Here is a 12,552-nt window from a genome sequence, read left to right on the forward strand (position 1 = left end):
CTTGACGAAGTTGACGATCTGTGAAAAGCTTCAAATTAATCAGTTTTTTTTCTAACGATCTAAGATCCGAGATTTCATTGTGTTAAAAGACGTCCACATATAAGCAATGTCAATATTGAATGACACTTTTGCACTCCACTCGACTCACACATACGATCGACTTTCTATTTCATTTTCTAACTGAGTTGGGATGGATTTTACGTTATAAGTTGCGCAACAGTTGACAAAATGTAGTTGTTGCCTTTAAGAAGGAAACAGTCACAGCAAGCATGATGTCGTTCATTCAACGTGGTCATGACATTGTAAGCTTATGTCGCTGACCAAAAATCAGTATCGCATGACATAGACATGGTGAGCAGTATCAAAGTCGGCTGATATTGGCTGTCTGACACTGATAATTTGCAGCTCTGGCTTTGAGCGATCCATGGAGACTATCAGATGATTGTTTACTTTTCGCTTCGCGTAGGAGCCTTCGGCCGATGACATAGTAAATACGATGTGATGCGATGTGGCGAATGCGATTCAATGCGGTGAACCACATTTGATGGAAATGTATGTGAATCGCTTAAACCTGACATACTCAACGCGGCGAAGCAGATGTCAATTTGTTCCGCCGCTCGAGTTCGCATAGGCTGCGTCCGTAAATTTTCCGCCAATTCGCATCGCATCGCACTCACTATGTCATCGGCCTTCTTCGAAAGTACCAATCACTATGAACTAATCACAATGAAGTGCCGAGTCCATGCAACAGGTTTTGTCAACATGCGGTCCTGACATTTCTTCAAATTTCCCTTTTGAAACATTCATGATAGTCAATCAATAACAAACATGATCAACAATGATCCTAGGTTAAATCACTGACCATACTGACTGGACACTCGATTTCGTTATCTGGATAATTTTTCCAACAGTACGCAATGTCGATTCCAGAGTGCGCATCGATCGATTTGAAGAAATGCTATCCCAGTTAGGAAATTCCACCCAACTTTAAAAATAAAACACGCAATTTCTACGATAAAATCGGACTAAACAGGACCATTTTTCCTACAGGGCATTTTTCGTCAAATTTTTCAGGTTCGCCACCTGCCGTCGGTATTGCGAACCTGCAAAATCTGACAACAAAAAACTAGACAGAAAATGGTTGAAGTTTTGTTCTAAGTGTCATGTCAGTGTGGTCAGTGGTTAAATGTTTGTGAATCAGTCAGTGAGCGACGCTCAGAATGTATCAACAAGTAGGGGAGAACTGTACAAGACGCACCAGCGAGGTAAAATGGCCCATGCCATTTTTTCTCAAAAATACAATAACCTTTGGCTCCGAATGGTGTTTTTCTTCATTTTTATTGTAGCAAATGAGCTTTTTCATCATTTTTTAGATGAAAAGTTCACAAAAACAACTTTAATTCTTAGAAACAGAAGGATTAGTAGACTCTGCCTAAAACTTGTTATTTTTTATGGTTGACATATAAGGTTTTATGGTAAACCAGTCTGCGCTATCTGATCCAACTGCAGCTTTTCGTTATAACACTCGTATTCACTTTCGAATGACTATTAGTATTTTATCATATTTCACTAACTTCCCACAAATTTTTACTAAAATTAACTATATCAAAATTGGGGCAGAATGCCTGCAAAACCACGTGTTTTAGGCTCAAATTTTGAATGCTGTTAACTTTTGAGAAAAACCAAATGTCGAAACAAAATGTCTTTCTTTTTATTTGCTGACTCCCAAATTACGATAAGAATGCATAGTTATAACAAATTTCGTCCTTGTTGGAGTTAAAAAGGTACACCAATATTTGACTCGAAAAAATTATCTGCCGCCATGTTTACCGCGATATTAGTCAAGAAATTGAATTTCGTTGCCTACCTGAGGGCGTTTTACCTATAAGGATATAAAAAAGTGAATTTTGAACAGCAAAATTTTCGTTAAATTAAGCAATAATAAATGATTTATTGCCAAAGTATGGTTAGTTTGCAAAAATAAGATGAACATGTAATAAAAAATTTGATGTTTGAATAACTATATTCCGTATAACCGTTGTTCCATTTCTCACCACCCATCCGGTATGGTGCGTTCTATCCACTAGTTTTGGCGTTCTACCCCGTGACTTGTTTTCTGGCTGTTTAAGATTTTCACAAAAATGTTACCAAAATCGTGTTTTTAACATATCATTTCTTTTTGATAAGATGTAAATGTGATCACTAAATCGTCGTGAACTTTCAATTTGGTTCATAGATGATGGTTATCGCTGTAAATAGCGATTATGCTTAACTGGTGCGTCTTGTATAGTTCTCCCCTATGTTGATCACCTCTGTTTGACCACGCTACGACTAGCAAAGGAAGCACACGATGCTGCTCGGTTGATTTTTTTATATCTAGTTAGTGTTAATTTTTGAAAAAAAATGTACAACCTTAACCTTAACCACGTGCGTATCGCAGTTATCAAAGAAATCATTTTCTAGCTAGAAACGAATCCTGATAGCTTTTCTTGAGCGATTTTCGGAACATTGCAACAACTTTCTTTGCAAACCTGGTCCAGGAAGTTAAGAGACACAAATCGAGTTGTCGACGACACTTTCTTTGGTCGCACACGCGAGTCAGGGCAGAAGACCCCCCGAGCCACGTGTAAAGTGGCTTTGGTGTTGACTTAAGTCACCACTTTGCGCAAATGCACGATTTGTGGGGGGAGGGGGTTGTCGGCTTTTTTTTTCCTTGTAGGGGAGAGCCCACTGCGACCAGTAGTTGATCTATTGTGGTAATTACCCCGCGTTAATATATGCTATCAGGCTCACCTGCACTATGGGTTGAAGTGACAGTTGATTGCTGACTAAGCATTTTATCCCAATCGGGTATGATATCAAAGATGTATGATATAACCTTCTTAGGGCTGATATGCAACCATATTTCTTGTGCGCTTATTAACTTTGCCCCAAGTACACGCTCTCTCCTATTTAAGAGGGCGCAGCAGTTGCATAGAAGATGCTCTGCAGTTTCTTTTTCGAGCCCGCAGAACCGGCAGTAATCGTTTTGAATAATGTTTATCCGTTTGAGATGTTGTTTTGTTGGACAATGTCCGGTCAAGAGACCTGTGTAAGTACTTAACTCATGCTTACTTAGGTTGAACATGTTTTTGGAGAGTCGTGCGCTTGGTTCAATGAATCTTATTCAAGGCACTCCTCGATACTCCACAGAAAGGTTCAGGTCCAATTAACAGGCCCTGAGATCCTTCCCTAGCTAGCTGGTCTGCTTCTTCGTTCCCTAGGATACCGCAGTGGCCTGGAACCCAGAATAAAAATACTCTGTTCCGTATGGCCAGGTTTCTTAGTGCAACAATACACTCCCATACTAGCTTGGAGTAACATGTAAACGTACTTAGTGCCCGGAGAGCGGCCTGGCTGTCAAAGAATATATAGATATTTGTGTATCTGTATCCTCTTTTCAAACAGGCTAAAGTGCATTCTAGAATTGCTTGAACTTCTGCTTGGAATACTGTTGGCCAGTTTCCCATCGGAATTGAGATCCTGAGTCTAGGTCCGAACACCCCTGCCCCAGTTCTTTTATCCATTTTTGATCCATCAGTAAAGAATTTTATCGATCTGGAAGGAACCGCAGGTCCACCTGACTCCCACACGTCCCTATCGTTGATAGTTACATTGTATGGTATGTCTAGATTGAAAACGGGTTGTCGGCTTAAAGCGCAAATCCAGCTGTCGTTCACACTTCTTCATCGCTAACGACCTCGCATCTACATGACTGAAGGCCTGACCTTTCCTCTAACGACTCAAGGTCCGATCTCCCCTCGTACTGACTTGAGATCCGCACATGCTCGGGACTTAACGCAACTACTCGGATGATGTTCGTCGAAGACATCAACCTAAACGCCACAAAAGACTCATGCGACGTCGAGAGTCACTCTACATCAAGGGTATTCCCCGCGCCCTGTGCGAAGAAGGTATTGTCTTATCCCCGCAGCTTCACTCGTAGGGAGAAATCCACTGCGCAGAAGGTGGTGCCTTATCTTGGTAGATTCACTCGTTGGATCATAAATCAGCCGCACTCTACTCGAAAGTCCCCCGATGGAGGGACATCCTACACCGGTTCACGATGACTACGTTAAGGTTTCATCTGTCTCTGTTTTCTTGGACACACTCCTTGTTTCGACGCTACACGGATAGACAGTCCCGGCAGCGTAACGATGACGACTACGACGATCGTTATAGTTGCGCCAGGGCCACCTGTGAGGTGATCGTTTACGTACACGCTTCTTGCAGCTGATCGAGATGTGACCAGACGCACCGCAACGTCTACACTTGTCTCACCTGTCGACATCACAACACTCGAAGGCCCTGTGGCCGAGCTCCTACACCGGTAGCACCTGGTTGGTTGTAAATAGGAGGTAATCCGTCACATCGACCATCCCACTTTAATCCGTCCGACTTGGAGTACTTTATTGGCTGCGCTCACTGGCAGCCTGTAAAAATTTCACTTATGTATGTTCCGCTGTAGTCAGGCGGCTGCAACGTTACACGATTTGTCTATGTATCGTGTGACCAACATCTTCTAAATAAGTGGTCGTGAATCTCGTTTTTAAGCTTTTTTCCTCAGATTTAAGCTTTTTTTGCCTTGAGAGCATAGGAGACGAAAGCTCAAATCTGAGGAAAAAAGCTTAAATCTGTCAAAACGAGGGGAAAAAAAGGGGAAATCTGAGAGATGTGCTCCATACGGTTTGAATAGCGTTGCCGCCGCCTGGCTGTAGTGCGGGCCGACTTTAAGTCGAATTGTGGCTTCGTCCCGACGATTCCACATAGCGATACTAACGCGATATGCAGTACTTCTTCTTCAGTCATCTCATCGATGTGATTAACCTTAACGATCACCATCTTTTTGACTAAATGAACCGTAACTTGGTTCCCCAGAACTTCCTCTGGTATAGCTGCGTATTTATTGGACATTGCTCCACCTAACTTCCTGGACATTTTGGCCTAGATCAGCTATTTTGGAATCACATCTCATTGTCGCAATACATCTGCGGGCGACTCGCTCTCCGCCTTAACGATAATCGCATCGTTCCTTTCCCGAATTTGGCCGGGCGGCGGCTTCTTAGGTGCTACCTGTGCTACCGGTACTTCGCTACCCCTTTTTGAGTTTATGTCTGACACGCTTAAGGCCGATGACATAGTGGGTGCGATGCGATGCGAATTGGCGGAAAATTTACGGACGCAGCCTATGCGAACTCGAGCGGCGGAACAAATTGACATCTGCTTCGCCGCGTTGAGTATGTCAGGTTTAAGCGATTCACATACATTTTCATCAAATGTGGTTCACCGCATTGAATCGCGTTCACCGCATCGCATCGCATCGTATTCACTATGTCATCGGCCTAATACACCGTCTAGGGGCAGTAGCTGCCAACCCCACAGCATTGGTATTACTCGATTTGCTGCTGGATTTGAGTCTAGCGTGCAATTCGATGTACCACTCATCACCGCTGGAATGAGCTGCCAGTGCCAGCTTCTTTGAACCTTCTGCTATGACACGATTCTTCAACCTGAAGTACTTGTAGTACATGGCTAATCCACCACGTTCGTTCATTGTGTGAATCTCTAAGTTCGGTTTAGCAAGCGTTTCCTTGAGAGCTTGCACCCGCTCTTTCAACTCCCGAGGAAAATTCGATCGTGCCATAACGATTTGGCTCAGAATTTCTATGTCGATAACCGCTTGCGATATAATCGGATGCTGATCCTTTGGTCTCTCTGAGCTTTTCAATATCGGGCACATTCTCGTATCTTCCAGGTGCCCATTAATTGCGCTACAGCTGTTACCACTCACCCACTTAAGTGGGAGCGATGGCATTTGACCACCACCAAGTCCCAGGGTATCCATCTCTCCTGCGGCTCCACTATTTTTAGATTTGTTTAGTGTTTTCCTTTACGGCTAACTCAGTATTCATAAAATTGTTAAAACTTGAGGGATACGTAGGCAGGAGGCATGTTGCGAGAATGCCGGACGACTGTCCTGCAAAACAAGTGTTCGCTGCGAATCCGATAGGAACGAGAGAAGCAAGGGCGCAACGAGCAAGGTGGTTAGACCAAGTGAAGGATTATTAAGGGTTCACTGCACTTCTACCGATTGGCTAACAGCCAGTCTTACACGCTCGCGGACTGCGGTTGACTCCAGCGTCTCTGCACGGAAGTCATGATCCGTGTAAACCCATCGCTGACCGCATGCCAAGTGTTGAGATCCGCACACATCCTCTGCACCACGTTGTCTACAGACGTGTCGAGCCCACAGGCGGCGAGTATGTTGGTACGTACCGCCTCGGACCCTGGACAGGCAAACATCACATGTTCGGGTAACTTCTCTTCATCACCACAAGCAGCACAAGGGCGAAGCCACTTGTCCAAATCGATAGGGGTACCTCATGAAGCATCCATGACCAATCAGATTTTTTTTAAAAAAGACATACACCGTTTTAGCCGATTTAGGCTTCACAGACTGAATAAATGACGTGGACAACTTAAGGTTAACATTTAACACCCAGTACCGAGATGGGAATCGAGCCCATGCCATCAGTGGACCAGCGATTACCACGCTAACCACTTGACCACCAAAACGTACCACTACCACGTAATTGCGTCATATGGAAGTCTTCTTCACCGTGTTTTCTCCCGATCCAGCTCCCGTTGTGCAAGATCAGACGATGAGTTCACCTTTCTCTGGAAGAGTTGTCCCCCAGCTGCTGCAAGTTGGACATCGAGTCCTCATTAGCGATTTCTCGTACTTTGGGCGTGTTTTTGTTGACGAAATAATAGAAATAGTCCTCTAGCAAAACCGAGATGGGCATGACGGCCGTCTTTACGTGGGCGGCTTCGGACAAAACGGTCCAGAATTCCACTGATAACCCGCAGGTTCATCAGTCACATGAACGCTGCTAAATCTCTGCAGGTTATACTGTCTTCCCAAGGCCTGCCTGCAGGCCGCCATGAAGTTGAGCCTGTCGTCTATCATCACCTCTAGGAATTGGAACAAAACAATTGCCTGTATTTCAGTTATATATTATTGAAAAGATCTTTTTTCACACAAATGTAGCGTTATCCTCATATGTAATTTAAAAAAAAAATACGGCTAAAATTATTCGTCACGGTTTCGAAGGAATTCCCGATTTTTTTCTGTAACACGCCTCATTAGGCGACGCACACATTCTTCGTCCATCGAGTTAGCTATCTTATTCCACCAGGTCTTCATCATTCATTGATGTCTTTGACAGCCTTTTCCTTTGCCTTGAGTCTCCTCATCTCGATTGCCCAGTATTTCTCAATAGGGCGGAACTGGAGGCAGTTGGGTGCGTTAATGTTTTTCGTAACAAACTGGACCACTTTTTCTGAATTCTATTCTTCCTCTTATTTAATTTTTGGCATTTCGGCGAGTTGTGAAAATTCAAGGTAGAATATTTAGAAAGAACATGAAAGTATCATAGGTGGAAAGATCAAAGCTAGAGCGCTTTAGGTAGAAGAAATTGAATAGTTGGTGAAAATGTGAGCAGGGCTTTTGTTTTGTGAACAGCTTTTGAACTACTTGCGTGATTATTTGCCGTGATAATATGCGAAACAAAAAGTAGCAACCATCCGATGTACCTAAAAAAGTAGCACGCTTCGATAGAATTGGCTTAGCAATAGAACAGCACATGTGAGCGCTGCTTGGGTGATTTTTGCCCGGTCGGACACAATCTCATGTGTTCGACCCGTTCGTGTTTCAATGTGGGTAGGAATGCGATGGGCTTCTTCATCGCTTCCTATCAACATTGAAACGGCGCGCGGCAAAGAATCACGCAAGTAGTTCAAAAGCTGTTCACAAAACAAAAGCCCTGCTCACATTTTCACCAACTATTCAATTTCTTCTACCCAAAGCGCTCTAGCTTTGATCTTTCCACCTATAATACTTTCATGTTCTTTCTAAATATTCTACCTTGAATTTTCACAACTCGCCGAAATGCCAAAAATTAAATAAGAATATATCCCGGCGGCGATTAAAATAAGATAACAGAATTCTATTCTTGAAAGATTTTGCTGTAGTGGAATCAAATGAACGCAAAGTTCGTTTTTGGAGATACCTTGTTCACTTTTTTGCCACAGCTTCAAATGCCCTGCCAAATCATAAATCTTCGTTCAAATTTGTAGGCAAAAACAAATTTAAATTTGGCTGGAACATCCCCCAAGCCATTGCCAAGTAAATTTTTTGATCTGGAGTTTGCCCGAAGTTAGTCTTGACATAGCTTTCATCGTCCATCAGAAGACACCCGTCGAATTTGGTCAGCACCTGGTCGTCGGAGCAAGGATTTTGGTCACACTATTCTGTTTAATGGTCCGATTTGGCTGACTGGTTCGATACGACTTGATTGCTTTCCGGAGTCGAATTCTTCTCACGGTACTAATTTTATGATCAAATCACGGTCCAACAGATTGGAATTCCTCTTAATCGTTTTCAAAATCTTACCACAAAGTTTTCGGTCGACAGTTCGACTCCGACGATTGGCTTGAGGCTTCCGAGTCGTCGTCAATGTTTTCTAACACCGTTTAATATCGTGCCATATGGTATTTCTGGTCTATTTCAGCTGTTTAGGTAGCCGAGATGAAGACCACAATGGATTTTCCTTATAACTGTGCACAATTTTTTCCTTCTTGCTTACAAAGTACGGTCGATTTGCGATCCCAAAAAGTGGGATCATTTTAAATCAATTTTACCACTTAAATAATAAAAAAAAAAACTAATTTTGAACGACGGAGAGCAAACAAATCGCGTCCTTTGTCAACAAATCATGGCCTACTTCCAAGTAAAGATGCGGATGCTATTTCGATCAATAACTTCATTTTCGTTAAGATAATATTATCATCCATATGTCACCTCAGCATTGAATGGTGGTGCCAAAAGTTTATTTGAAGGGAAGGTTTTGTATCCGAAATGAACATTTATGTATTTTTTCCATTGAAACTGCAACTCAAATATTTCTATATGATGTTTCTAAACTGTCAGTGCATGCCTGTCAGCAACCTACCCAAATGTATCCTTAAGCCAGCCTAATGATCTTTTTTTTTGTCCTCCACATCTCCCTCTACACCTCTACGGCTGCCATCACTGCCGCAGGATGATGACGACGATGACTTCAGTGGGCCCGCCCTGGGTGGACCGGTCAATGTGCGCAGCGACAGCGACGAAGACGACGAGGACGAACCGCCCACGATCGGCAAGATGCTGTCGAAGCAGAGTAGCAACAACGCCCACAACACCGCACCCTCGCATCAGAGTTTCCAGTTCAAAAACCAAACGCATCTGACGCCGAACCCGCTGGCTGCCAGCCCGGCCCGGAAGAAACCCTTCAGCATGGAGGTGATGGACTTTTAGATCCAGGGTTTTTGTTGTTTGTTTATGTTTTTTTAAGTTTTCGGTTTTCCACCTCCTTACAACAACGTACTTACCTACCTATACATATAGGGTAGAATTGTTTTAGGCTACAAGCTCAGCTAAGTTCAAAACAAGAAAATATTTGTACAGAGATTATTACTGTTTTTCGATCGAAACACCTCTACGCTTTAGTTGATAACCGAGTATTAGTTTACGAGTATTTTACATAGTTTTGTAAATAGTTGTGAAGTGCTGATTTAGTACAGTGTAGCTACCGAGTGAATTAGAAAAAAATACTGACATAGGAATTAAGAGACACATGTACTGTTAAGGACAAAGCTCTGTGCCAGACTAATTATCAAGTGAAACCAAAAAAAAGTTAAGTTCTTTCATGTCACCAATTTAATATGAGAAAATATAATGTAAACATCCGGAATGACAGGGAATGATTTCTATCAAATCGGAATAATAAAAAATCTCGCCCACAGGACGACCCGCAGATCTTCATCGTTATCAATCGTCAGAAATTATTATGAAACAAAAAAAAACAACAAAACCCTTATACATTATACCGTACTATTATTATTATGATTACATATTAATCGAAGCTAATTTTAACGAAATGCTAATACTTGAACAAACAAACATAAGGAAACAACTTAAAAGAACCGAAAACAATAAGCAACAATTTGATGATATTATTCCTAGCAAATGGGTGTAGTTTTTGGTACCTTCCGAGCTTTCATACCGAAAGTAGTGTCGAGTTTTGCCAATTTTTGTATGGGTTTCCCGATTGATTGATTGATTGTTGGATTGATGAAGTTCATACGATTTCTTAAAAAAGCTACTCTCCATGTGTTATCAGTTGCGCACCTTTGACACACTTGATTGTTTTCGTAAATAAATTTTCACTGATTTTTTAACCATTTTGACACCAAAGATTTTTTTTAAAGTCAGTTTTCCATAAAAAAAAGGAATTTTAAACAGGAGTAATTTTCCAACCGATGAATTTGCGTGTTTTTTTTTCACATTTGGGTAAATATTTTTGAGCGTGTTGAAACGTCAAAATTGAACAGTGTTACTAGCTTTTTTTTGCAGTTTTGAGACAATTTTTTTTTCTATTTTTCAAATGACTGTTTATCAGTCTAAAGCTCATTGGATTTATTTTGAATGGTGCGACACTGATTTTTCTCACTTTTTCCTAAGTATTACATAAGTAAGGTGATTTAATTTTAAGTAGTCAATAAGAGGACGAAAGCAAAATAAAACAAAAATAAACAAACAGCCAATTTGACGTTTAAGTATAGACAAAATATTAATCAAGAATGATATGAGAGAAGAGCAACAAAATGAAGGAAAGTATTTCAAATTAGCTTAACCCCAGAAAGCAACTTATGAACAAAAACACACATACACACACCTTTGAATCTAATAAGAAGACGAAACAACAACAACAACAAAATAAAGCATATATCATTAGCGGTTAAAATATTTGTTCAGTGGAATTTACAAAAGAGCTAACGAAATATAAAAAAAATACAAATTCAAAAATTCAGTTTAGCTTGACGAGAAAAACAAAAATAAACGAAAACATAACTTAAAAAATTTAACGACCGGAAACTGCACATATGCACAACTTTTGAAGCAACAATGACATCCAAAAAAAAAAAAGGTAACAAGTCAAGTTGAGCGAAGAAAAAAACCAACCTGCAAAATGTAGATACTGTTCCTGTAACTAAGTTGTAACTTTTTTTTTCGTTTGTGTTTCCACTTAGAGTAGAGTAAGAATAAAAAAAACCATTGAAAAAAGTCATTGAAATAGAGAAGAAAAATAATAAAAAATGGATGGAAAAACAATAAAAATTGTGATCAATACTATATATTTAAAAAGAAAAACAAAAAACAAAGAAAGCAAAACGAAAGTAGAAAAAAGGAAGAAAAAAACCAATCCAAAAAAACGGTGTAGCGCGTAAGATTATAATGTGTAAGCGTGTTTCAGAGGTGGGTGGATCCTGGCAGTTAACTAAGGACTAGAAAGAAAAATTACCACAAACAATAGGCGAAATTAAATAAGCAAGCAAATTGTAACTCATCCCTGAAAAAAAATTTAAAAAAATGGACCCGTACCTTTGTGAAAATATTGAAAAATTGCCAACACTGCTTCAAACAAAAAATAGATCAAAAACATTCAAATCAGGCCGACAACAAACCTACAAATAATTTCGAAAAAGTCGACACAAAGCTTTCGGTTAATTGGTGTAAAGTTTAGAAAATAAAAAAAAACAAAGCAAAAGCATGTAAACATTAGAAGAAAAAAAATACACAAAAAAAAACCAACATTGCTCATTCAAATTCCAGAAACTGCTCGTACTGAAAAAGAAAGTTTATGTGTAGATTCGATGTTTGTGCTTCGTTATTTTTTTTTTCAATTGTTGATGAAAGCGTCTTTTCTGGTAAAAGATTTAAGCTTAAGTAAATAAAAAAATTAAAATTACGGAAAAAAAACCTTTAAAACTTTTCTTCTCGAACTATTTTTGGTTTTCAATTTTCAGATTTCTGTTCCAACATAGTTTTTCTTTGGTTTTTTTCAGTCTTGAGCCCCAAACTAGAAATAGAAGTCTCCAGCTGAATGCAAAAAAAACTTGATTCTAGAGTCGAGAAACTTAAGTTTGGAGACTTGAGTCAAGAGTCTTGAGTCAAGAATGTTGAGTCAAGAATGTTGAGTCAAGAGTCTTGAGTCAAAAGTCCTGAGTCAAAAGTCTTGAGTCAAGAGTCTTGAGTCAAGAGTCTTGAGTCAAAATTCTTGAGTCAAAAATCAAGAGTCTTGAGTCAAAAGTTTTGAGGCAAGGAGTTTTGAGTCAAGAGTCTTGAGCCAAGAGTCAAGAGTCAAGAGTCTTTAGTCAAGAGTCTTGCGTCAAAAGTCTTGCGTCAAGAGTCTAGAGTCTTGAGTCAAGTGTCTTGAGTCAAGAGTCTTGAGTCAAGAGTCTTGAGTCAAGAGTCTTGAGTCAAGAGTCTTGAGTCAAGAGTCTTGAGTCAAGAGTCTTGAGTCAAGAGTTTTGACTCAAGAGTCTTGAGTCAAGAGCCTTGAGTCAAGAGGCTTAAGTAAAGAGTCTTGAGTCTTGAGTCAAGAGTCAAGAGTCAAGAGTCAAGAG

At 40.5% G+C, this 12,552-nt stretch overlaps 1 protein-coding gene across 11 annotated transcripts in view; it reads left to right on the plus strand.

Moving 5' to 3' along the window:
- Positions 1–11,743, plus strand: part of LOC129749106 (sodium-dependent neutral amino acid transporter B(0)AT3) — a 157,710-nt gene extending 145,967 nt beyond the window's left edge. For 10 of the 11 annotated variants that reach the window (XM_055743971.1, XM_055743973.1, XM_055743976.1 and 7 more), the window contains exon 11: positions 9,143–11,743. In XM_055743971.1, coding sequence (XP_055599946.1) covers positions 9,143–9,400 — 258 coding nt within the window. In that variant the 3' untranslated portion in view covers positions 9,401–11,743. The remainder of the gene's footprint in view (positions 1–9,142) is intronic. The other variant, XR_008737927.1, reaches the window with a different exon arrangement.
- Positions 11,744–12,552: the final 809 nt, after the last annotated feature.

Source organism: Uranotaenia lowii, chromosome 2 (genome assembly GCF_029784155.1).
Source record: "Uranotaenia lowii strain MFRU-FL chromosome 2, ASM2978415v1, whole genome shotgun sequence".
Classification (NCBI taxonomy): Eukaryota; Metazoa; Arthropoda; class Insecta; order Diptera; family Culicidae; genus Uranotaenia; species Uranotaenia lowii.